The 27,377-nt window shown below is 47.2% G+C and overlaps 1 protein-coding gene across 7 annotated transcripts in view; it reads right to left on the reverse strand.

The window, feature by feature from the left end:
- Positions 1–27,377, reverse strand: part of BROX (BRO1 domain and CAAX motif containing) — a 158,762-nt gene that overhangs the window by 89,723 nt on the left and 41,662 nt on the right. For 3 of the 7 annotated variants that reach the window (XM_029593132.1, XM_029593133.1, XM_029593135.1), the window contains one exon: positions 9,305–9,445. In XM_029593132.1, the coding sequence (XP_029448992.1) occupies positions 9,305–9,405 (101 nt within the window). In that variant the 5' untranslated portion in view covers positions 9,406–9,445. Of the gene's footprint in view, positions 1–9,304; positions 9,446–11,636; positions 11,727–19,828; positions 23,403–24,134; positions 24,158–24,662; positions 24,908–27,377 lie in introns of those variants that run through there. The other 4 variants (XM_029593136.1, XM_029593130.1, XM_029593137.1 and 1 more) reach the window with 4 other exon arrangements.

Genomic DNA, 27,377 nt, shown 5'->3' on the forward strand with positions numbered 1-27,377 from the left:
GTCTCATTAGTATTAAGCATAAGTGAGGGGTCATTGCACAGTGATGAAACTCATAGGGAGTTTATTACAACAAGAAATTTGTTAAGAAGGGGCTCATATTAACTTGCTTACTTACTTATTTACTTTATTTACTTAACTCAAAATTGGGGATGAGGCTGGGATTTTCCTCTGTTCTTAAAAATCCTTAAGTTGTTCGGGCGAGAAGAAAATGTATAGATCATTCTTTTTTTAAGACACACTTACACGGAAATCTCAAGGTGAAAGTATAACCCGCATCAATTACCCCTTGGCGTAAAGCCAAAAAGGCTTTCCTCCGTAATTGTGTTGAAAGAGCTAGATCGGGAAATATCTTAATCTGCTTACCCATGAAATTGACAGGATATTTTTGGAAATAGTTTTTCATTATTAAATTTATGTCCTCAAATAAAGAGAAATTTACCAAAAGAGTTCCCCAATCAATTATTTGGGCGCTAGATTCGAGAAAGTTTGTCAAATCTCCTTGAAAAGGCTGTTCTAGTCTGTCACTTAAGTTTCTTTTCTTCGGTATAAAATAACAATTTACTATAGTTATTTTTTCACTAGAGACAGAGCCAAGAATCTCCACAAGTAAAGTTTTAAGAGTGATATAGGGTAATTCCCCAATCACTCTAGGAAAATTAAGAATTCTTAAATTATACTTCTTGGCTGTGTTCTCTAGTGATTCCAATCTTCTTGAAATAGCATCTCTATCTTTAACGACAGCCACATGAAATTCCATATTCTTCTTTTGGGATTTCTCTAATTCTTTTGTCCTGTCATCTAGTTCTTTAATTTGTTTCTGTGTTTGCAGTTTGTCTTGTTGAGTTCCTATTATTAAACTATCCACTTTCCTTTCTAGCCCCTTAATATTAACAAACATCCCTTCCATCATTCCCCAAAGTGAGTCAAGCGTAACCACTGCAGGGCGGGAAGGTAGGCCTATACTGTTATCTTGGACTATTTGATCTAAATTTCCTCTCAAAGGAGTTTCTAATTTCAAGTCTCCCTCTCCTCCACTTCTTGAAATTGTGTCCAAAGTAGCAGAGGCTCCCTCGACGATAGATTCTACAATAGCCCCTCCAGGGCTTGTCTCTGCTGGTCTTTGTGCAGGGGGTATGGCGATGTTTGGGCTCAGCGAGGCCTCGTCTGTAGGCACACTCATCCCTCCCTGGATGAGTGGCACATCAGAGTCTTTGGACTTTGCTTCATTTGAAGCAGGAGAAAGGAGAAACCTGCTGATTTCCTGCTGAATTGGAGATGGCAGGGGAAGTGAGGGAAAAGAATGAGGAGGCATTACTGTGGTCAAATTCATTTATTTTCTTTTTAATTGTTTCTTCAAGTATTTCCGGCAGGATGAATGCAGAATTTTATCAGAAAATAGAGGAAAATTTGCCTTCATCAGCCAGGAAGCTGTGCATGGGGCACACTTGGAATTTCCAACATGTCAATGATCCAAAACATAAGGCCAAGTTTACCCTTCAGTGGTTGCAGCAGCAGAAGAAAGTGAAGATTCTGGAGTGGTTATCAGATTCTCCTAAGCTCAACCTCATTGAGTCACTTTGGGGATAACGCAAAGATGCAGTTCATGCTAGACAGCCAGAGATTTTACAGGATTTGGAGGCTTTTTACCAAGAGGAATGAGCAGCTTTACCACATGAGAAAATAAAGGGCCTCATTCACAACTATCACGTAAGACTGCAAGCCACCATTGATGCAAGAGAGGGCAATACATGATATTAAGAATTAAGGGTATACAACTTCTGAACAGGACCATTTTATAATTTCCCTTATTTCTCTGGTTTAATGATTATGAATCACAGAGTAGCACAGTTTAATTTGAAACATTAAAAACATGTGTTTTGTCTGATCATTCATGTTTTCTTAAAATGGTACACCTCTTACAAATTCTGCTAGAGGTATGTAAACTTATGAGCACAACTGTATATAAATGAAACGCTCCATAATTTAATAATTACACAATTCCAAAAGATATAAAATATTTAGTTTTTTTCAGACCTATGATTGGTAATACTGAACATGTATTCAGGTCTGACAATTTTCTCCCATTTATGTAAATAAAAACAAGTATTAGATCACTGGGAAACTAATTTGGAGAAGAGATTAACGTTATATCTAAGTAGCAAATTGCTACTTCAAGCATCTTTGAAGGAGGAAAATCAGTTGCTTTCTGTTAGATTGGAAAACATGGAAAATTTGATTAAGGGGAAAAAAATCTCCGTTTTATAAGTTTTCCCAGAGATCAGTTGATTTCACCAAAGGACACGTGGAAGAAGTACATGCTGGAAGTTCTTAAAGTTCCTGAACAAGCACTCCCCTTAACCTCAAGCTTTTATTACATCCCTTCTTTCAAGAGAAAGAACTCTTTGAATCAGAAAGGGGTTTCAAGTTTTGACATCAATTGTGCCTTCACAGTTAAATCTAACAGATATCCTTGAAACCACTCAGAAGGATTCTATTATTCCTGCTGCATTAGTAGTTTGGTTTCTTCGAGGCCGATAAGGAATGGACATTAAAAATGTATTTATTTTCGCCATTGTACAGAAACTTTCATGGACCATAAAGCCAATATTTTTCCAGATTTGTCTAGAACTCAAAAAAAGAAACAGCTTCTTTTAAGACCTAGGGTCACTGAGATAGAAATAAAACACCTTTTAAAATTTCCCTGCAAATGTATTGTAAAATATCAAGGTCTTACATTTTTTTTTTCAGCCAAACCAGCTTTCCGCTTTTCTTTCAGATAAAATTACTCCTGTTACCAGCTCTTCTCCAATTACAGCTGAGTGAGTGATAGGTATGGCATATAAATCCGTAAAATGTATGATTTAGTACTCCATACGGCAGCCTTTATTTCTCTTTCTAGCATTATTAGAATATAATTATACCTGAGGTTGAGTTCTTGGAATCCATTGTGAACTTAAAGTTTAGAACAGAGATATTGTTTTGTTTTCTTTTTAATTTTGTATTAAAGTGTGCATGTGAATTTGTATCTCCAATTTCAATTCAAGATGTAAAATTTCTTGAAAATAAACATTAAATTCAATAAAAAAAAAAAAAAGATGTTATATCATCTCATATTCACTGGTTCTAATTAATCTAAGTCAGGGTTTCCCAAAACTGTCCTGGGGATTCCACAGCCAGTTGTGTTTTCAAGATATCCACAATGAATATGCATGAAATAAATTTGCATATACCAAGTATCCATGATATGCAAATTTACCTCATGCATATTCACTGTGGATATCATGAAAACACAACTGGCTCTAGGATCTCCTAGGAAGCCCAGAGCTATGGAACACCCTCCCAACCGAACTGAGAACACAAGAAAATCTAAAAACCTTCAAAAAAGAAAACTAAAAACTTGGATGTTCACCAAAGCCTACCAAAATACCCTATAACCCATGCTTCAACTTCCCTCCCTACCAGCCCATATAAACATGCAGATCCAATCCAATACACATAAATTAACCTATACAAGTTACTACCAAACTATGTTTATAACGACAGATAACTATGCTAACAAGCGTAAGAACTTTGAACACTGTTAAACATCGAAACTTTGTAAACCGTTGTGATGGCGAAACTGAATGACAGTATTTAAAACTCGATAAATAAATATAGTATTAATATAACATAGTAATAAGAAAAACAGACTTCCCATTTAATTTGGAAAATTTAAATGTAGATAAAACAGAAACTAGTGATACTTATAGGCTCAGATTTATTGCAGCATAAGATTTCAAAAGACAGTAGTTCACTTTTCCAGAGGCATGGAGTAGTGGTCAAGGATCAGTGACATGACAATTTACTCAACTGTGCTAAAATTAATGTCTAATGGACCATTTATTTAGCATTTTTTTTTATACCGGTATTCGTGGGAACATCATATCTGTTTACAAATAACTTGTAACAGGAGAGTAAAAATACTCTGTTACAAGTTTACAGTCAACAAGTTAAGTTAGGAAAATTACATTTTAACATTGAACATTGTACATTGAACAGGGAGAAGCAGAGCTTAATACCAAAAATTGCAGTTAATATTTACAAATAGTAGAGGCAGCTATGGTTGCTGGCATAAGGGGGGGGGGTGGAGTTCATGGGAACATCGTATGGGATTACACATAACTTGTGTTAAGAAAGAGCATTGGGAGGGAGAATGCGACTGGTGGGGGGGGGGGGAAGCAGAGCTTGAGATCGAGCATTGCTGGTATTATTTACAAGTAGCAGAGGCAGCTAAGATGCTGGCATAAGGTGGGGAGGGGGGGGGGGAGGAGGAGGTGGAGCATAGTGGGAGGACCTGAGGGGGAGTTGAGCTTGGGGGTTGAGCATTGGGGGTGTAATTGCGGACCATGAAAACATTGACCTTTTTCTCTACAGTATAGACAATTCTTTAACTAGGTGGACATCCAGGGTCAGCCTTTGGATAAGGCAAGTTGGGTGGTTGCCCAGAATGCAGAGTAACAAGGGGAGCCACCGCATCACCTGTTGGTATGGTCAGCCATGGGCTAAACAGCATTGGCACTGGCTAGGAAAGGCCCAGGAGAGGCAACTTAGGTAAATGTTAGATAGATACAGGTGTTCCCAGTCAAGCTGTACTGAAATCGCTGCCAACCGATGCAACCCTGCACCTTTAAATAGGCAGACTTAGATATTCCTCCTGGCACCTCTCCTCTCTATCCAGCAAACTGTGCAAGTATGATCTATTTAAACTGCATGGGCACAGAACAAAAAAAAAAAAAAAAAAAGAAGATGGCAGCACAGAGGAAGGAGCACTTGAAGCAATAACTAGGGCTCAAAAGTGGGGTAGTGTCTTCCAAATCATTGCAAGTCTGACTACCTGCAGGTTCTGTACAACACAATGTACCTTGGGCTCTACATAAACAGCAGAAGAAGGGATAACCCACGGACATGCTGCTGGGTCCAAGTTAGCTGCAAAAAGAGTGTGCTGGGTAGCTCTAGTAGGAGTGTGTGTGCACAATTTCATAAATGTCAATATTCAGCTGGCCGTGCCCAGGTAAGATTTACCCGACTAATTCTGAGTACCTTTATTTGGATATTATTCAGTCCAAAGCCAAGTCTGCTGTATGACTGATCTAACGTTGTCCAGGTATCCTGGGGACTACTATTTACCCAGAGTTACTCCGGTAATGTTGTCCAGGCAGCACGGCCCAGAAAAAGTGAAAACATGCCCTGGGAACATCCCCTGTACTGACATTTTTTTTTGACAGGTAAATTTTGTCCAGGAGACAATCTTCCCAGACAAAATTTAGCTAGGCAGTAAGGGAAAAATTTATACCTGGGGATTTGTCTGGCTATCTCCAAAAGTTACTACAAGAAAAACGTATTCATCAAAAATAAAAACACATAAGAATATTTTTCTATGGGACCATCATAAAAACCCCAACAGTTGATATCTTTTAGGGCACGGAGCACAATTAATGCTCTAAAAGATATCAACTGTTGGGGTTTATATGATGGTCCCATAGAAAAATATTTACTTATGTGTTATTTTTTATGAATACGTGTTTCTTGTAGTTTATTCTCTCGTATCATCTACTAAGGCTTTTTCTACATTATCTCCAAAAGTTAGCCAGACAACCATTTAAATTTTGACTTCAGTCATACAGTCCTTCATATTTTACAAGTGAGATACATTCTTTAAAAAGAAAATCTCCACATAAGTGAAATCTTAACAATATTTATGTTATGCAGAATTATTGCTTTTTAAAAAATTTTTATTTGTAAATAGTGTAGGAAGGGTGGGGGGGAGAAAAGCATGTAGACTTGAAGATCTATATTCAGACAGTCCAGATAGCAAAGTTAGCTGGATAAACTAAATCTGGATAACTTTGGAGACATTCAATAGTGCAGCCACACTATTTAATATAGTCAGCCGGCTAACTATAGCCAGCTAACTTTAGGTCAGCTCTTTAGGTCTTTGAATAAGCCATCCGGCTAACTCTGAAAATTGGAGTTAACTAGTTAATATAACTCCTGCCAGTTATGGCCTTGGACTACCCTAACTTATCCGGCTAAATTAGAACATAAGATGCGCCATACTGGGTCAGATCAAGGGACCAAACCCCGCATCTTGTATTGACCACTGTTGGAAACAGGTCACAAGTATCTGGCAAGCACGCAAACATTAAATAGATCTCAAGCTACTGTTCCTTATTAATAGCAGTTTATGGATTTTTTCCTCTAAGAATTTATCCGAACCTTTTTTAAAAACAGTTACACTAACTGCCATAACAGCGTCCTCTGGCAATGAATTCCAGAGCTTAACTATGCACCGAGTGAAAAAGAATTTTCTTCAATTTGTGAGCTACTTGCTAAATTCATGGAGTGCCCCTTAATCCTATTATCTGAAAGAGAAAAATAACAGATTTAAATTAACATGTTCGAGTCATATCATATCCCCCCTCAGCCATCTCTTCTCCAAACTGAACAGCCCTAACTTCCTTAGCCTTTCCTCATAGGGCAGCCATTCCATGCTTCTTTTTTTGGTCGCCCTTCTCTGCACGCTCCAGTGCAACTATATCTGAGATGTGGCAACCAGAATTGCACACAGTATTCAAGGTATGGTCTCATCATGGAGAGATACAGAAGCATGACCACATTCACTATTTTGCCATTCCCTTCCTAATAATTCCTAACATTGTTTGCTTTTTTGACCACCACAGCATACTGAGCTAACAATTTCAATGTATTATCCATTAGAGATGTGCAAAGCCCGCTGTGGGAAATTTTGTATTTCCCATGGTTCAGACCCTTTAAATTCGGAAGGGGGGGGGGGGGGACGACACCAGAATTTCGGGTTAGCGCACGCTAACTCCGAAAATGAATTTTTCCCAAAATTTCAGGCTCCATGAACCAGAACGAATGCACGCCCCTATTATCCATCATGATGCCTAGATCTCTTTCCTGGTAACTCCTAAGACAGAACCTAACTGTGTTATTACAGCAAGGGTTATTTTTCCCTATATGCTTCACCTTGCACCTGTCCACATTAAATTTCGTCTGCCATTTGGAAGCTCAATCTTCTAGTCTCACAAGGTCCTCCTGCAATTTATCACAATCCGCTTGAGATTTAACTACTCTGCATAATTGTGTGTCATTTGATTACCTCACTCATCGTATCCCTTTCCAGATCATTTATAAATATATTAAAAAAGCACCGGTCCAAGTACAGATCCCTGAGGCACTCCACTGTGATAACAGACCATTTAATCCTACGCTGTTTCCTGTCGTTTAACGAGTTTACAATCCACAAAAAGGACATCGCCTCCTATCCCATGCCTTTTTAGTTGTTTTCTTAGAAGCCTCTCATGAGGGACTTTGGATTTTCACAAGGCACTTAATTACATCACATCTACCAGTTCACCTTAATCCACATGTTTATTAACCCCTTCAAAAAAAATGAAGGAGATTTGTGAGGCAAGACTTCCCTTGGGTAAACCCATGCTGGCTGTGTGCCATTAAACCATGTCCAAACGTTTTGTGATTTTATTCTTTATAACAGTTTCCATGATTCTAGCCTCCTAACTTATTACCCAGCTAGACTTTAACTAGATAAGAGCTGATTATAGCCAGGGAAGCCATTTAGATAAACGTATGTTATTCTTCTAAATGGCTTTTGAATATCAACCTTTTGAAAACTAAGGGTAGTAGTAACTGGACAGGTGGAGAATAGTTTTTGGATTATGGGGAGATGTGGGAGGTGAGGATTTAAGTTAGTTGTTAAATTGCTGCTTTAAAAGAAAACTGCCCCATGTTGACTAGTAACTGGAATAAAAAGGCCTGAAGAGAAAAAAAAAAATTCAGCCCAGAGACAGAACAACTGAGGCTGAGAACGGCATGAGAGTGCAGAGTGAATTCCTGATAAGAAAGGTGCCAAGAAAGTTACAAGAAATAAAGGAAGCATTGAGTAAGAAGAATATGTGATGTCAGAGGCACATGAAGGAAAATTACCAGCAAACAGAGGATGAGAGTGGAGGGTGGGAAGCATATGCGCACCATGTTTAACAGGATATAAAAGACTAAGACAAATTTAAAACGATGAGTATATTGGCTCTGCCTGGTGAACAGTTAAATTCTGTGAGACCTCGCTCCATTTACTCCCATAAGGAAAACACAATCTTGATTTTCCTTATAGTTTCTGCTATCTTAACTTTGTATGCATGCATAAAATAAACAAATCCTGCCAGCTCTTATAAGATCTCTAAGCTACTTAATAAATGTTATGTTTTGAAACGGAAAGTCTGATTCATCACTGGCTATCTCTGGGGAGGAAACCAGGCGGGGTAAGTTTCAAGGTTTTAACAGAGGTAGGGAGTAGAGCTTGAATTTAGGGATGGGTGAGGAAAATAAGAATTTGGAGAGGGAGTAAAGATTAAGGTAGGGGGAGACTTAGCAATCAGGTGGGAAGTGTTAGTTGGATAAAGGTATGAGTGGGTGGACAATCTGAAAAAAAAAATAAGAGGGCCCATCCACAGAAGGTTTTTTTTTCCATCATTTAAGTGTTTAAAGCAGCTATGGATCCAGGACAGGATGAGTGCCTGCCATGGAGTGTGGAGCAGCCTGGTCTAGCAGCATGGATGGGGAAGGAGTAGGAGTAGAGAATAGCGAGAGAATGTAGGAAGGAAGGGGGAGAGAGTGTGCATGCAAAGAGGGAGAAAAAGGGACTAATGCCATAAGGAGGGATGGGGGGAAGAGAGAGAGAGAGAGAGAAGCAGCAAAGGGGAAGAGGGGCACCAGCAACAATTTTTGCCTGGGGCACCATTCAACCTTGAGCCAGCTCTGTAGACATGTATAAGTTATAGTAAGTTAACACCTGAAAACACACTCTATAACAAAAGCTGTTTTAGTTTTCAAATTTTAAGCTTAGGGGCCCCTATGACTTCTCTTCCCAGAAAAAAAAGTTTGCAATGCACACAAAATAGAAGTAAATGCTAAAAAAGAACACTACCTCATGCCAACTGCAAAATTAAAGAACTTACATATACCCAAACTGCCAAGAACATTTTAATTAAAGAGTTTCTGAAGAACTTGTTTTTAAATTAAATTAGACAGACAAGCATCTGCTGGTGCCTTTGCCCACCTCTTGTACTAACAACTGTATGGCACTTGATAAGTATTTGTACTCAGACGAGAACGAGGCTTTAAAAAAAGTAAAAGCAATATACCTAAGCTTATCCGCTTGGCTTCATGAGAAAAGCAAAGCTATAGAATTGGGGTTTGCTGTCAGTCTGGAACGTTCCACACTTACCTACAAATCTTTGAAGCAGCAGGGGTTGAAGCAACGCCATAAAAATTGAATGGCACAGGAGCCGTTGCCTTCAAAGGGTTGCGATGAAACCAGTGGGTCATGTCTTAGGAATGTTCTCGGCAACAGTTGCTTTGAAAACACCTGAAGTCAGAACACACAAATACAAATAAATGTATGCAAATGGGGTGTGAGATAAGCTTCATGCAGACTGTAATGAAGTCACTGTAGTGCAGAGAGGCAGGTGCAAAGCCTCGCATAAAGGCAGTCTAATAGGGATTGCCAAGGCTCACAGGACCTCTTGGCAGCATTTTTAAAAAACATGATAAAATGTTTTTTAGCCTGTGCCGAGAACAAAAACTTTTCTGCGTTTCAAACTGCGATGAATCAACCCCATTACCACCAAATATATTCTTTATTTCTACCACTTGATTTTAAATAAGATTTTTAAACCAACTGAGAAAAAAAAAGATTTAAAACCATGTTTCATCCTAGTTTAGGAAAGATATTTCCCCTATTTCAGAGAACACACGCCCAGCGACAGTTCTTGGTCAGGGGCCAGAGACCACAGTTCCCTATGAAATCCAGTCAAGTGTGCACATGGAGCCTGGCCACTACCTATCATCACTGTTAAACAATGGCTGCAGTTTTCTCCTTCTAGGAGCTGCGAATGCTGCTTCCTCAGCCCACTTTCTTACATTGACTTCAGGTCCTCAGCATGTGCATTATGAGATTGCTTTTAGATAATTGGCTGCCCAGACACCAAACCTTTAACATACATTTTAAAATCCCCCCCTCCCCCGAGCAGATATATCCACAAACAAGGAGGTCCAACAGGAGATTGGACTAAGTATTTATATAAGAATTAAGAAATATTTAGGAGCTGATAAACTTTTTTTGCGCTTTGTATGTGCCTATTTTGCTTTTTTTTTTTATGTAATTGTTTTGAGTTCCTTCTTTGACTTTCTGCTTTCCTTTCCAGATACTTAAGGTCTTCTAGCCCTCCTCTTTCTTTTGTTTCTTCTCCCTCCTATTGCAGCCACAAATTCTCCATGGGCTGGGCCCTGCTCAAAGAAGCTGCTGCAGCACTCCACCACTCATGCCCCACTGTGTCTTAAACTGGAAAGTTGGACAACTTTTAGACACCTGAGTTTTTCCAGTCCTGTATTTCTGCATACCTATATATTTTTAATTGAGAAATTATTACTTACCTGATAATTTCCTTTTCTTTAGGACAGTCAGAATGAATAAAGGAAGGATACCACAAATTACTAACCCTAAGACGACTCAAGCCCTTCCTTTCTCAAGATGACTTCAGAACAATTTTACAGCTACTCATTTTCTCCAACCTAGACTACTGCAACTCCTTACTATTCGGCCTACCTCTCACCACAATCCGTCCACTCCAAATCCTACAGAATGCAGCCGCTGGAATACTACCTGGAACAAAAAAAAAAAAAAACACGACCATATCGCTCCATCCCTCATATCCCTACACTATCGAATAGACTACAAAATACTAACAATACTACACAAAACTATCATAGGTCAACAAACCAGCTGGTTAACTAAAACAATCGAACTCCACACCCCAAAACGAGAGACTTACGCTCAAAACAAAGGTCTCCTAAAAATTCCTCTCACATGAACCACGCAACTCAACACAACCCGAGAAAGAGCCATTTCCATTGGAAGCCCCAAATTATGGAACTCCCTTCCATTCAAAATGAGGACACAACCCAACCTAAAAATCTGGCTTTTCACCAAAGCCTACTTAAGCACTCAATGATAATCCATCCACCTAAGCCCACTCAGACACTAAGTGAAAACCATCTACCAAACCCTACTTAGATACTCAATGAAAACCATCCATCTGGTTACACAATCAAACCAAAAGAGACAAATACTCAATAGCTTCTACAAACGAACTTCTTGCAGTAATTGTATATTGTAATTTGAATCTTAATCCTGTAAATGTATATTGTAATCTGAGTATAAACATGTTGAATTGCTAACCTGCTAACATACCCCCTCCCATCGACAATTGTAAACCGTTGTGATGGCAAACCCGAATGACGGTATATAAAACTCGATAAATAAATAAATCCAAAACAAGTGGGTTATGTAACTATCAGCAGATGGAGACTGAGCAAACTGATGTCACAGTATATATACCCCCTGCAGCAACATCAGCCTGCTGGTATTTTCTTCAAAAGCAACTGTGGACAGACTAGCAACAAAACGTGATTGAAAATGGATAACCATTGCAACACTCAGCCAACATTGTGCTCAGACAAGAATGTAACACTGGTCTAGGGACTGGAGTAATACTTACCAGTAATCCCTGTAACATGTAGGCTCACAGGAGGATCATTATGCAATCATTTGGCAGCCAAGGGAGGGAAGACGGATTCATCTGTTTGTCCTAAAGAAATTGAAATCATCAGGTAAGTAGTAATTTCTCATTTCTTAGCATCCAGTCAGATGAATCCAGAAAAAGTGGGATGTACCCAAGCTACTCCCAAATAGGGCAGGAGGCTGCCTGCAGTGCAGTCAAAACCGGTCGTGCAAAGGCCGCGTCCCCCTGGGCCTGAACATCCAGATAACAGGAAAAGGTATGCAAGGAGGACCAAGTCATAGCTCGGCAACGTAGACAGGAGACAATCTAACTTCTGCCCAGGACACTGCCTGAATCCTAGTGTAATGAGCCCTAACCTGACTAGGTAACTGCTTCCCAGCACCCATGTATGTGGCCATGACTACTTCCTTAATCCAGTGAGCTATTGGTAGCCCACAAGGCTGGCTCTCCCTGTCTAGTACCACCATGAAGGACAAACAGTCGATCCAACTTCTCTAAATTTATAGATACAATTGGCCCCTTGAAGGCTGTCACATGCCGAAACGCGATCCATGTCAGGCTTGTACCGCATAAAACTTCCACCACCAAGTCTCAAGCATTTCCTCTAACAACGTTAAAGCTAAGTGTCAATGCCATGCTCTAATAAGTGGCTATTAACAGTGCTGATTCACATAAATTTATGGCATGATAGTGTATTTTTGAACAAAGACATTCACTTTATCAAAAATGTGCAAATTGAAATGAAAAAATAGGACCTCGAGGAGAGAGTACCTGGTTCCAGGGAAAGCTCAGAGAGAACGAAGGTAACTCACTGAAGTAGCTGATATAGTTGGTAGTGAAGACTTCCAGGCAGAAGAGTATACGAAGCGAGTCTGGGATCAGGGCCCTCGAGGAGCGAGTACCAGTTCCAGACTGTCACCTGAAAAAACAAAGCGAGGGGCCCCCGAGGAGCGGGTACCTCTGGTAAGTCCGAGGAGGCAGAGTTGCTTAGGTAGCGAAACCCCCTGCTAACTCCATGTGTTAGCAAATTCCAAGATCTTAAATATCCGTCGCGGGTGACGTCATCTTAGGGGGACGCCCCCGAGGTTCACGCCAATGCCGGTACTTCAATCGGGGCCGTGCCACATGCGCGCCCCTAGGCCTCCAGGAAACATGGCGATTACAGCATCGAGCCAGTCCGGGAACGCCCAAGGACAAGTGGCAGGAGAATGCCGCGGTAGCCAGTCTTCCCGTGGACGGAGAGGGAGGCGCCATAGAGGTAAGGAGGGCAGAGAGAGGGCGTCAGGCACAACAAACCTAGAGCATTTCCAAGGTCTGGGAGATCAGAGCTGGCAGCTCATATCTATGAACGAACCTTAGCATTGTTCTAATTCTGGAAGAATTTCACCATCATCCATGCCATCCGGATCTCTATCGGGAAATCCCACTGCCATTCTAAGAGTACTCCAGCGCTTAACAGAAGGTCCAGGCAAGGTTCCTACCTGCGCCTCTGCTCTGAGAGCATTGGACAGAGCTGAAGGCTGCACCTGAACAAAAGATTGCAACCCTTGAAAGAAGTATCCAAACCAGGAGGCACCAGAGGCATACTTACTAAGCTACTGTTCCCTGCTAAGGAACCAGTTAGGGGAGGTCCAAATTCAGATACTGCACCTGAGTTGTCTTTAAATAGACCTACATACAGCTGGAAAGAACCAGGTTTAGTGAAATCAGAGGAAGATAGTTCTCCCTGCGCCTCCAAACAGTGCTGGCACAAATTAACGGGCACTCCTGGCTGAGATGCCCCGATATGACAGGCAATGCAAAGGAAAAGGCTTCTTAGGTATAGGTGCCATTATAGCCAAAAGTGCGCTGAGCGGTGGCTGGGGGCATGAATCTAGCTTTGTGGCCAAATACTGGGTGTACAGCTAGATGCACACGCTGAACCAACACCACTGTAGAGTGGTGCCTGGGAAAGTGCATGAAATGCTGTTGCAGACTACTATGCAGCGGAAGAGCCTTGGAGTGCGGCCTAGCCTAAGGAGGCTGCTCAACCCACCAGGCTGCTCATATCCCTCGACCTCCCACGGAGTGGAACGAATGTCGTATCATCGTGCAGAGCATGGAGACTGGGAGGGGGAGGAAGCCCTACACAACAAAAGCCTCCTTCTAAGTCTCTGTATATTACAATTTTTTTTTTGTTAAACTTACTGGAGCTCAGTCTTACCTGGCTGAGTACAGAGACCATCTCCGGTTGCGTGGGGGGAGGAACAGAGCGCATGTGCTGTCACTGCTGTGCTTGGCTTCCTGCAGCTAAGTCCACGCCGGCTGAAAAGCAGCTACCAGACCAAGGAACTCATCTGAGAGCCCACGGAAATCACCTCAGGAATTCTCAACTGGGGGGAGGGACCATTTGTATTACCACAGGAGAGCAGAGCGAATATTCTTCTCCTCTCTCAAAATGAAGCAATTCCCAATAGGGAGATACACGTCCCCATCTGCTGGAGATGGAGAATACTGACAGGCTGTTGTCACTGCAGGGGTATATAAACTGTGATGTCAGTTTGCTCTGACTCCATCTTCTAGTAGAGGTGCATAACCCACTTGTTCTGGATTAATCTGAATGGATGCTAAGAAATTCTCATGTACTCAAAGGCCAAACTTTGTCATGTGACATGGATCACATTTCTTCTCCGTTGGGTGGTTTATGGAGGCCCAGGGTGAAGAGGGAAAGGCAGTAGTATTCCCTGCTGGCTAACAAACAGTGCTAAGGGTACACCTTGGAGGAGCAGTGACCTCTCCATTTATCAGGCTGGTGAGGGTTTCTGGAGTCATCCAGGAATAGGGTTTAGAGGACGACAAAAAAAACCACATTCCAACTCCTCAGCATGCTACTATGCAGAAGAAACCACAGCCTAAAATTGCAATTTGCAAAATACCACTATCAATCTCCCAAAGCAGAAATACGCTGAAGTTTGGCACTTAAAAAAAGAACACATTTGTAATAGTGATATATGCAGCACTACACAATGGCAATAGGTATTCAGGTATGATATGTATCTTCCCCAAAGAGCTTATAAATCTAAGTAGGTGCCTGAGACAACAGAGGATAAAGTGGCTTGCCTAAAGTCACAAGGAGTGTCAGTGGGAGAAGCAAGATTGCAGGCCAAAAGCACTCACCAGAAGCAGCAGCGGCTGCTGAAGCTCTGTCCTCACACACACTCCACCCCGCCCACCCAAATTAGACCCCATTACCAGTCTTGGTCTCTCACACACACACACCAGTCATCTTCCTGACCAATCTCTCTCACCCAGAAACACACCACCTCCCTGACCAATCTCTCTCTCAACCACACACGCGCTCAAAATTCACACCCACCAGCCCTCACCCAGGCACCCATTCACACCCACCAGCACTCACCCAGGCACCCATTCTCACATGCATGCACCAGGCCTCACCGCCAAACTTCTTCCTTCGCTGCAGGGATGGGCTCTGTTGCGGCAGGTCTCAGATGGCTTCGCCCGACATGCCTCATCTCTTTTTCAGCCTTCTCCACCAGCCTCGGGAGAATGGTGTCCGTAGCGTCTCCTTGCCGCACCCTCCGGCTTCCCTGGAGCGGCTCTGGCACGGCGTCCCGCCATGTTGACCTGAGGCCTCCTAGGGTGCGCGCACATGCCTCACATCTTGTAGCAGTGTTGGCATGAACCTCAGGGGCATCCCCCTCGAGTGACGTCACTGCTTCCGCATTCAAAAGGTTGCCCATTTGCTGACTCTCGCCGAGTTAGCAACAGATTGGATTCGCTCTGGTCTGAAGCTGCTCTGCCGCTTCTACCCTGCTGGAAGCCACCTTCACCCTCCAGGGTTCTACTAACCTGGGGTCCTGCTCCTCAGAGGCCCTTTGCTTATTTCCAGGTGCCTATCCTCTATACAGGTACTCTCTCCTCGAGGGGGCTTCAGTTCCCTATGGGGCTCCTCCCTGTAGGAGATACCATCACTGCTGCCCCTGAGAACCTGGCAATTACCCAAACACTAAGAAGATCCCATGCTACTGATGCAATTAATAGCAGTGGCTATTTCCTAAGTAAAATTGATTAATAGCCATTAATGGACTTCTCCCCCAAGAACTTATCCAAACCTTTTTTGAACCCAGCTACACTAACTGCACTAACCACATCCTCTGGCAACAAATTCCAGAGCTTTATTGTGCGTTGAGTGAAAAAGAATTTTCTCTGATTAATCTTAAATGTGCTACTTAGACTGTTCACCTGAATTCCTGCTAGGCTACCTTCACACACTATACAAGGGAGGTCTCGCAACTTCTTCGGTCGGGGTTCATCTCAGTGCCATAGCGGCGTACCATCGACCACATCGTGGCCAACCAATTTCATTGCATCCCTTAGTATCGCGATTTATAAAGGAACTCTCTCACCGCTGCCTTGGGAGTACGGCTGCTCGAACTATCTCAGAGTCAGTTGTCTCACCTTGAGTGCGATGCCATCCCCGTTCATCCTCTACTTTCCGCTTTTTTTGAAAGTGGTTCCTGGAGGGTTTGGTCCCACGTACGTCGTCCCGCGATGGATGAAAGGTCAGAAAATACTTGTGATGCCAAGGACGAAGAAAAGGAATGAGAAAGGACCCTAACCCAGTCATCTTCTGAGGCAGAGTGATCTTCCAGATTCAGTTGTCCACCGGATGAGGTGGATAGCCTCGAACATTGGGTGAGCGAGATCGCCGGGAATCATGTCCAGTCTTTTGCACAGGAGGCTCTCTGGACGAAGGCTTGGTAATTAGATGTTTTGAGGCGGCTATCTTATGCCTTTGAGGAAGACTGGTCCCAGTCCCTATTGATTTTCCTTCTGTCAAGTGGCTAGACGCACTGTGAGTGGAATGCTTCGGCTTTTTGACATCCTTCGTCGTGTGGGACGCCTTTTGCAGCAATTTTGCAGCTTTGTGCATCGATGGCTTCAACTTATGCTTCTCATCAGCGCCGTGCTTCGATGTAGACGCATGATCTGACGCATGCGCCAATGTCTTGTGTGTCGGTGCCGATGGATGGTGCATCGGCTTCGGCTGCAGTGGTCGACGCAGTTCTTGGCTCAAAGGATCCTCGGTGCCATGTTTCCTGTCTTGCACCACGTGTTCCAGGTGCGAGCAGTGCATTGAATGCGCCCTGTCCCGATTACCTTTAGATGGAGTTTTATGGGGGTCTCGACCCCTCTGAACCTGCTTGGGCTCTCCTGTGCCTCCAGGCCTGGAGGTTGATGGTTCCATCAATGAGGCCCTTTGCGACGGTAGGCCCTGAGGTTTTGCTGGGCCCGGTGAGGAGTGAGTTTCGGAAGGAGGGGCATATGACCCACCGGGGCGATTTTTCAAGTCCTCCATCTTCTGTGCCCGCTGTCTTCGGGCTCGAGGTGACATGCGGCCGCAATGTATGCACTCAGCCTGGATGTGGTCGGCTTCTAGGCAGTGGTTGCAATGATCATGTCCATCAATAATGGACATGATCTTACCACAGCGGCAAGGTTTGAACCCCGACAGCCTCGGATTTGCTTTTTGAGACATTCTGTTTCGAGTGAAGAAAAACTGAGAAGTCAACTCCGCGTGCGATCACACACACGTAAAGAAAGACTGACGAGATTGTTTCCTGCGCGGGAACACGCGCGCAGCTGCATAGAGCAAAAGCTCTGACTTAGTCTTTGGACAGCTCCACCTCCCGGGCCCTGATAGCCATGCTGTCATGGGAACTGTCTAATTCAGCTGTGCTATCAACGGGAAATTATCACTAAGCCTTGATTTCCTGTTTGCAAAATATTTTCTTCTGCCATGGCAGCTTCTAAGTCATGCATGGGCAACTCTAGTCCTGGAGTGCCACAAACAGGTCTGGTTTTCAGGATATCCACAATGAAGATGCACGAGAGAGATTTGCTAAAAAGGCAGTACATGCAAGTATACCTCATACATATTCACTGTGGATATACTGAAAACTAGGCCTATTTGTGGTACTCTAGGAGCAGTATTGCCTATCCCTGTTCTAAGTCAATGATTTTCTTAGACTATGAGCATTTGTATACGTACGTGTCTTTTCAGGTTGCTTTGCGACCTATTTGTGTCTTCATATTTAAAAAAAAAAAAATAAATCTACTGCTTTATAGACCAAATGAAAGCAGTATACAATCACTAATAAAAATACAACAAAATAAAACTTAAAAATAGAACAAAATTGACCACATTCACTCTATAAAACACATGTCATAACTGAACCAAAGCCAAGCCTTCAGCCCCATTACCAGAGTCCCCAAGCCTAAGATGTTTCCATTTCAGGAAAGAGCCAGGTCTTCATCTTTTACCAGATCATACAATATTTCCTTTCTTGCCCCATTTCGACAGGTAGCTTACGCCACAAAAAAAGCTCTTACCCTGAACACTTCACACTACTTTCAAAGAGAGCACTTTAGGGAGCACTTTCTACCTGGATCGCAAACTCCATTGAGAACATAGGAATTACACCAATCCTGACCTACCTCTGCTCTCCCCTTAATCTGCAATCTTCCAGTTTCAATCCAGTATTTTATTGTATTTCTCATTTGCTACTGCTTCGGTGTATCTAGATGCTAGTACATCACTTTCTGTACAATGCCCCATTCCTATGAATTTTCTAGTTATGTCTTCCGCTTATCTGTGGGCTTGTGACCCAGGGCTGGAAAAATCCAGGGCGCCAAATCACACAGTCACTTAAAATCAGGGCTTGCTGCTCACTGGAAGAGATGTGACAGATGCTGCTATTGCAGCCCAGGCTGGATAGCTGCTGGTGGCAGGGTCTTATTTCAGGGCTGAGGAGAGAGAGGTGAAGGAAGACAGGGCATGGGAGAGTTCTTGGAGGCAAGGAAAGAAACTGAGTGGGAGATGGAATTGGAGAGTGCCTAGCAGGGGGAAGGAGAGGAAGAGTGTGCTTCTAGTTAGGGAAAAAAGCAGGGTGGGGCAGGTCCAGTGCAGCTTCATGGCTGCTCGCTCCTCATTCCTCCTCCCAGATCTGCTCTGCTATAGCCATCTTCTTCATGGCCTCGGCTGAAGGAGGAGGCAGGGGGCTGAGAGGCCATCGAGCTCTGTACCAGGTCACGGCCTTCTCTCCCCACCCCCACCCCATCAGGTCCAGGGACTTGTGTCTTGGGGACAGAGACCACATTATGTTCCTGCCCTCCTTGGAAAGGGCCCTCCAGGACTGACAGCTCTTCTGGGGCCTCCTCCCTTCCCCCAACCCCCCTTGGGCTCTGGCCCACACCTGGTGCCAGGCCACATTGGGGCAGATTAGCAGGTAATCAAGGAATAACCAGAGAGAGAGGGAGGGAGGGGAAGAAGGGACGGACAGCAGGCAGCCATCAGAAAGGGAGGGAGAGTCTGATCCCCAGGGATCTCTCCCTCCCCCAGGTCAGAGATAGGCTACCCAGACAGGAGTTGATCCATCAGGCCCTCTCCATGGTCAAGATCCTGAAAAGGCAGAATATTTTTCAGGCTGGGGGATGCGTCGGGCTCCTTTGGGGTGGGACAGTGACTTAGGGAATGGGGAGGGGCACCTCTATAGTCAGAAGGGGCGGGGGGCTGGCCCACCTTCTGCTGGGTCTGACCTTCTGGCAGAAGGAAGAGGGAACAAAGCTCCCCTAGAAAGAAGGGGGGAGGAGGGAGGTGCAGAAATCCCTACCTGTCCCTCTGTCGGATCCCTCTGCCATCTCTCCTGGCAGACCCTTATATTTCCCACCCCGGAGCTAGGCCCGGCTCCTCCCTCTAGTCGCCAGGCTGAAGTCCCGGGGCCCTGTCCTTCCCGATCTCCGCAGGGCTAGCTGCTTCCTCAATCAGCAGTGGACTCTGGGAAGGGGTGGCCTCTGCTATCCTTCAAATGGGGCAGGGAAAGAGAGAAGACAGGATCCCCGACTCTCCCCTCTTGTTCAGAGGAGGTGGTCTAGGGTTATGTCCCTTGCTCCCTCCCTTTCAGGAGCTTCCTCCTCTTGGCAGAGCCAGGAGGGAGGGGTAAACGCCACTGGCGGGTGCTTTGTACCTCCATCTTTTCACCCGCTTGTACGGCTCTCTCTCAGGCGAGGGTGGTGCCCTCTCTCCACAGCTGGAGACTGGAGAGAGAAAAGGAGCAGCAGAATGGAGGAGGAGAGGGACAGGAGGGAGAGGGGGACAGCAATAATACCTTATCTAAAGGGTCCGTCTCCTCGCCAGACTCTGTCCCTGCTTTATCTCGTGGCCTCCATCGGGGGAGCCTTGCATCCAAGCTCTGGCACAGCACTCACTGCTGCTGCAGCCACTGGGTCTTCCGAGGGTACAGGGGAAGAGAAAGGAAAGGGGGTGGGGGTGGGGGGGGGGGGGGTGGTGGTGGTCAGTGACCACTTGCTGAACATCCTGCATGCCAGCCCTGGTTTCCTGCCTCCACACTGCACGCCTTTCCCTTGCATTGATGGGAAGGCAGTAGGCTCTCACAGGGCCTTGTTGGCTTCTATGGTGGGGTTGGCTGCTGGAGGGGAAGGTGCGGAGCATTTCTCCCACGGTGGTGGGTGTTTCTGGCGTCTGCCCTGAGGGAACTGCAGCTGTTGAAGCGCCAGTGGGTCGACTTGGGCTGCGTGGGGCTGAGCACCAGTCTCAGGGCCACAAGATTCTGGTCCGACAGGACTGGTTCCACAGTGCACTTTGTGGCCCTGTTCATCAACCAACAGGAAAAATACCACCGGTCAAGCCCAGTGTGGGACACCCTTCCCTTCCCCACAAAGGTGAAACTGGAATGGGCACCAGGGTGCTGGGCACACCAGACGTCTACCAGAGAAAGATATTGGATGGCCTTTCTGAGGCATCCAGATGCAACTGCGTACTTCAGGGTGCCGTAGTCCAGTGGGTCAAGGACACTATTAAAATCACCCCAAGCACCACTTCGCTCTTGGGGTACAGGTCCTCCGGTTAATCTGACAACTGGCGAAAAAATACCACCTGTTTGGCCTCTGTTTGGGGGCGTGCATGTTGACGCAATTAATGGTGCAGCACCCCGGGTGGAAGTTTCACATGCAGCATCCTGCCCAGCGTGACAGCCTTGGTGCTCATCTCCCCCTGTGAGACTTGCAAAATCAAGATGGCCATCCCACCAGCCACTCCCAACTTGTGGCTGAAAGCCATCTCCCCATTCTACCCCAGGTGCCAAGACCCACACAATCCAAGGACGGAGAGCACTCAGTGCCTGCAGAACCCAGTCCCATGGCAGTTTGTGTTAAGCGTGCAGAACATCAAAGCCATTCTCTGTCAAGGAGCATTTGGGTATGCACAGTCTGCCCAGTCACAGAGCCTCCAGGAGTGCTTGTGACTGTTCTATCTGCCAGGGTGGGCGGCAGCTCTTGGGTGGCCTTGCAGCCACTTGCTTATCTCCCTACCTGGTTCTATGCTGTTTTGGTCATCTCCATGATTATGGCTCACAGAGGGAGGAGGGAGCCAGAGAGACTGCTGGGTTTCGTGCCAGCCCACGACCCTCTTTCCTCCGCTATACTTTCTCTCCCATCTCCTTTGCCTCATTGGGTCTTGGGGACCAGGCCCTGCTCCTGTCCTCTTGGGAGTGAGTCCTCCAGGTCAGAGGTACCGTGTCACCTGGGGTCAAGGTGAGAAAGGGCCAACAAAAGAGGGGGGAGGGAGAAGAGGTGATGAACAGCATGTGTCCAGGATCTCCACCCTCCTCCAAGTCAAAGGAGGGATTCCCCAACAGGAGCAGTCTCCCTTCTAAGCAAGATCTCTCCAGCAATCGAGGCTCAGCCTGATGGACCTCCAGTGCATCTTCTGCACCAGACTCCAATCGAGGCCAGATGGTGTTACTGGATAGAGTGGGAAGGGTCATTTCTTTGGCCAGAGGAAGCTGATGACAGCCCACTTCCTGCTGGGCAAGTCCCCCCCTCCCCAGATGGGGAGTAGTTGAGATTTGGGGGGAGCGCGACTTCCCCAGAAGGGGGAAGAAGCTGTCGCTAAGCAGGAAAGTTCTTACCCCAGAGGATGCAGTTATTTGTTCCTCATCCATGGGTCCCACTACCGCCCTTGGAGAGGTGCCCTACATGGATCCTAGAGCTACTCTCTGGGGTCAAGCCGGGCTCCCCACCCTGATCACTGGACTGAGGCTCCGAAGGACTATGTCCCCTGATCATGACCGCCATGGCGCCTGCCATTTTATTGGCTGGTGGTGCTTCGGCAGCCTCTTGGGGAAGGTGGGAGTCCCTATCACTAGCTAACAGCAGGTGGAGGGGAGAAGGAGAAGCAGGACTCCTGCTCACAACTTATTTTTTTTATTTATTTTTAAGAGGCCCGAGAGGGCTAGTGAACTATGCCAGTGGAGCGAGGGGAGCTGCGGCTTGCACCTCCATCTCCTCCCCCACCTGTGCAGCGGACGCACCTGCGGACAAGGATGGTGCTCTCTCCCTCTCCACAGCTGGAGACTGGAGAGGAGCAGTGGGACGGAGGAGGGGGTGGCCCTAATTTCTTGACTAAAGGGTCCAACACCCTCACCTGCCTCCGTCCTTGATCTCAGGGCTTCCAATTGAGGGCGTTGTACCAGGCTTTGATACAGCACCTGCTGCATCTCCAGTGCCGTTTTCAGAGGGCTTGGGGGGGAGGGGGAGGGTAACAGGGGGCTGGCCTGCCACATTAGCTGTCCTGGCTTCCTGCCTCACCTCTCCCTGGCATTCTGTGGCACCAGTGGGAGGTTAGCAGGCTCCCGCAGGGCATCTTTGGCCTCTGCAGTGGAGGGAGAGGAGTGTGGCGTTTCTCCCATGGGGCGGGAGTCAGGTAGCTTCCAGACTCCGAGAGAGGAGACAATGCCCACCTTGAGGGAGCTGAGGCTGCTCCTTTGTGGCCCGGGCTGGTGGGGGCAGGTATTACCTGGAAGAGCTTGCTGCCCTCTCCCTGATGGTCTGGGGCACAGCCTGAGTGTGCACCCCAGCTTGCGGCAATGGACGCACTGAGCCTCCTCCGTGAAGCAGTAGAGCTTGAAAGTCCCCTCCTGGAAAAGGATCGTCCTCCACCTCGGGGCTCTCCCCTCCCCCTCTCAGTGATGTGCCAGGGGAGCAACGAAAGGAGTGGTGAAATTCCCACAGGTCACCAAGATGGTGTTTGATTAGAGCTTCTGGGAGATGGGGTGGGCATAACAGACCACCACCCAGACCCCCTGCCCCATGATTGGCTCCACTTGGTGGAAACACCACAAGACCCTCCTCGACGGCCTTAGGGACCACTTGGAACACCTGACAAAAAAGTATAGCCTTGCACTACATTCTCCCCACAGCTACAGCCTGCCCGGGCCCCACAAGCTTGGCTATATCTGAGGGGGTCAAGTGAGGCCATCATCTGGCAGTGGATGCCATGCTCGAGAGTGAGGCTGGAGGACCCGGCTGCCAAGAGCTACAAATCCATTAAATGGTTGGATCCTCCAGCCTGCACCGTGGCCACCGCAATGGCTGCATGGGTGGTCCTGGCAGTGGCACCAGAAGTAAACCCAATGGTGGCATCCCCAGTGGTGCTGGCAGGAGTGCCCCAGATGGCATCACTTGTCCACTTAGTGGGTTCTCTTTTCCTCTGGTAAAGAAAGGGAGGGAAAAGATGTAACCATGGAAACACCTTCCCCTCTCTGAGGATGCCCCCAGTGGGAGCTGTGAAGGGAGGGTGCAGGGGTTGAGCACCAGTTAGTGGTGCCACGGAGTCTAATCAGAAGGGAGTCTGTGTGTTTCAACTTCTTCCTCCTCTTCTCCATAGCCGCGGCAGAAGGTACTGCTGTGCCTGTAATGAAAAAGCTTTGAGGTAATGGGGGGGGGGTCAGGTACCCTACCTTACACTGAAGCCAGGATGGGAGGGGTCAAGGTCAAGGGTTTGGTGGAGTTAGGGATTCCCCTGCTGGCAGTAAGGCCCCCTCCTCCCCACCCATCTTTTTCTCCACCAGGCCCTCCAAGCCTTAGGGGGGGGGGCTTCACACCTCAGTTCCTCCCCTCGTGCCTCACTGGCCTTGGTGGATCTAGGTGTAGGGAAAGGTCTCCTTGCCTGTCACCATGGCCTGTTCCAGGCTTTTCTTTGCGGCTACTGGCTGTGCAGACACTGGAACAGAAAAATGGGCCAATTTAAATTAATAAAAAGAGGGAGGGAAAAGTGGGAAGGTTGCCTCACCTTACTACCTATCTGAAAAAAAGAACAGGTTACTTTTAGTCCTTAAGGAACCAAAGAGAGGTTGATGTAGTCAAAACAGGCATAAAAAACACTCCTCAAAACTAAACTAAAGGTAGGGGGAAAGGGTTGATCAACTCGGCTGAGGAACTGATAAATAGCTGATTTCCTGTCCTGTAAACCCTGGGAAGGGAGTGCAAGGAAACAAATCAACTTAAAGCAGTGAGCCAGCAATAAAACCATCACAAAATGCAGGCCAGTGAATGGTGGGAGGGGGTGAGGAAAGGCCCAGCAGGGAACAGGTATCTTACCCCCCCCCCCCTTACCTCTAGGTCACAGGCCTCGGGGACTTCCTTAAATTGTCCCCCTCCTATGCCTTTGGTAAGGCTGTAAAGAAAAAAAAAAGGGGAGGGGGGTAATGTGAGGGAAGAGAAAAAGCCCTAATAGAAAAGAGTGGAGTGGGAGGGGGCTGTAGTACTGTCCGTGTGTGAATATGGGGGGCGGGATGAAAGTGCTGGGGTAAGCAGCAGTAGAAAGATTAAGTGGGGCTTCAGCTGCTGCTAGGAGCTATTCCAGCCTGCTGAAGAGGCTTCTGTTCCTGCTGTTTTTCTCATGCGAGGACTCAAGTTCCCCGGTAGGGCTTTGTCTCCAGTTCTGTGGCAGTGCCAGAGGACTGAGCCCCAGGGGGTGAAGGACCCGAGGGTTACAACTTGGGGTTGCCCCCAGAGGACTTTGGTGTTATAGAAGGGGCCTGAGTGTCCAGGGGCCCCATCCTGACTTCCGGGTCAAGTTCAAGAGAAGGGGGAAAAACAAAACCCTGGCTCCTAAATCCACAACAGATGGGCAGGTTTCACCTTTTCGAAGCTGGTTTATCCCAAGGCTGGAGAAAGACACAAGGAGCAGTGGCTCCGGCTCCTCGTCCTCCCCTAGCTGCGTACAGGGCTATCCATGGAGGAAAGAGACAGGAACCCGGAGAGCTGAAATACAGGCCTGCAGCTTCCGCAGACGCCTTCACTCGTCGGGTTCATACAGCGGCAGCTTCCAAGGGCGGGGATAAGAAAGAGAGGGAGAGACCGGGACCTTTAACTGGGTGGGGCGCGCGACTGAATCCAATGGGGGAAAACTGAAAGGCGGGCGCGCGAGGCTGCCGCCTCCTAATTCTATTTCTCTGAATCGCAGCAGCGTAGGCAGGGCGGGCCTGAGAGGGAAAGAGGGGCGGGATTTCCTGCCCAGGCCGTTGGGGAGGTTGCATGGAAATGGGCTTGGTCGGCAGCAGCAGCAGAACCGGTTGAGGAATATCTTACAGGCACCTTCATGACGGGCAGCTCCCTCTGACAACAGCAATAATAGCAACAAACTGGGAGGATGCTAACTTAAAAAAAAAAGAGTAGAAGTCATAAACGGATACCTTTTCCGGGCTTTCCTTACGTCTGCCCCTTTTTTTTTTCCCCCGGTTTGTTACAACTTCTCTGGCCATGACTGAGCAGACTAAGTTGTTGCAGAAATGGCACGCCAGCTTTCGCAAAGGCACGGACTTTGACTCCTGGGGACAGTTAGTGGAGGCAATAGACGAGTATCAAATGTAAGTGCCTGATGGGCAGCGGGAGGCGGATGCTGCCCGGGCTGTGGCTCCCTGTGGGAACGTGAATGAGACGGGCGTTTGTAAATCTTTATTTTTTTTTCCTTCCTTTTTCTACCTTTAGGCTACGGTTCCTGTCAGCCTTTTCCCGAGGCGGTGCTGTGGGACTCTGGATAAATGGACGTGTGGGGTGTGTGTGTGTTTATTCCTCTCCCTTTGCTGCAGGGCTGGAGCTGAGGTGGGAAGTGCACAATCCCCGGGTTTCTCGCTCTAGCTGTACAGTATCTGTGGACTCTTCCACGGATTCTTTTAAATGAAAGTCCTCCGCTTTCGGGGCTGCTATTCACTCCGGGTCCCACCCACACACTCAATGTTTTTGGGTGGAGCCTATTTTTTAAGGCCTCCCCACCCCCTTAAAGAGCCAGAACTGTCCAAGCTTTCAGCACTTTTCTGTAGAATCCCGGCAGCTGCAAGAGGTGCCGGGAGGTGAGGCTCCTCGGGTCTAGGACCAACAGCTGCCAGTCGTACCGCAGGTTGCTCATTTGGCGGAAAAAATGCGTCGCCAGCGGACACCATCACGGAGCGGAGTCTGTGTACAGATATCTCTGCAGGGCCTGTAGCAGGAAGGTGTGCACCTGACTCCTCAGGCACACGATTCCGTGCCCACCCTCTCCCAAACCGGAGAGCCAGGACCTCTGCGGAGACCCAGTGCTTCCTGCCCCCCCCCCCCCAAAGAAGTCAAGCAGCTTCTTCTGGCTGTGGGCGAGGAACTATTGGGTCAGGCACAGGGTGGTGAGGCGGTGCCAGAGCATGCTGGCCACCAGCTAGTTCACCACCAGGGCTCGACCACTGAAGGACACCAGCGCAGCAGACCCCTCCACACCCCCGAGGCGAGCTTCCACCTTCTCTCCGAGCTCGCTCCAGCTGACAGGGTCATGGTTTCCGTGACGGAAAGGTGGACTCCCAGGTACCTAAGGGTTTTCCTGCCCCACGACAAGTCAGGGAGAGCATCCACCCTCTGCGGACCTACGAGAAGGCCGGAGCTCTTGGCCCAGTTGACCTTGGCAGAGGACGCCGCCGAATAGACTTGCTGGCAATCCCGCACCCTCTCCAGATCCTGAACCACCAGGAGCACGTCGTCGGCATAAGCACCTCGAGCTCACGCAGCACCAGACCGGTGAGCCACCTGCGTAAAAGAGACAAGAACAGCTCGATGGCCAGCGCGTACAGCTGACCCACCCGAGAGGGGACACCCTTGACACACCCTGCGCCTGAAAGCCAGAGGCACTGCCAGAGACCAGTTGACCTTTATGAGGCACTCTGCCCTCGAGTACAAGAGGCGGAGGAGCCCCACGAACCTGGGTCCGAAGCCGAACACCTGCAAAGTTCCCATGAGATATGTATGGTCCACCCTGTCGAAGATCTTCTCCTGATCGAGGGACAAAAAGGCCATCAACAGACCAGACCTACAGGCTAGATGGATGAGATCCCTGACCAAAAAGATGTTATCAAAAATAGGGTGTCCGGGGATCGTGTAGGGCTGGTCGGGGTAGACCACCTCCACCAGCACAGACGCCAGACGCAGGGAGAGCACCTTGGCCAGGATCTTATAGTCCATGCATAGCAGGGAGATGTGGTGCCAGTTCCTGAGGCAGCGCAGGTCCCCTGCCTTGGGCAGGAGGGTGAGCACCGCTTGCCTCCAGGAGAGGGGCAGGCACCCCGTCCCGAGGGCTTCATTTAGGACCCGCAGGAGATCGGGCCCTAGGATGTCGACAAATTCAGAGGTGAGCCCATCGATGCCCGGGGACTTCGCTCTTGGCATCCGGCCCAGAGCCTTGATGAGGTCTCCCCCAAGGCGAGGTTGAGCCGACCTCGCTCACCACCGGCAGCCCCTCCCACAGGATTTGACAGGCATTCGGATCTACTGGGTCCAGCAAGAAGAGAGCCGCGTCGAGATTGCAGACCACTGCCCTGATCTTACCTGGTTCAG

The sequence above is a fragment of the Rhinatrema bivittatum genome, chromosome 3 (assembly GCF_901001135.1).
Source record: "Rhinatrema bivittatum chromosome 3, aRhiBiv1.1, whole genome shotgun sequence".
Taxonomy (NCBI): domain Eukaryota; kingdom Metazoa; phylum Chordata; class Amphibia; order Gymnophiona; family Rhinatrematidae; genus Rhinatrema; species Rhinatrema bivittatum.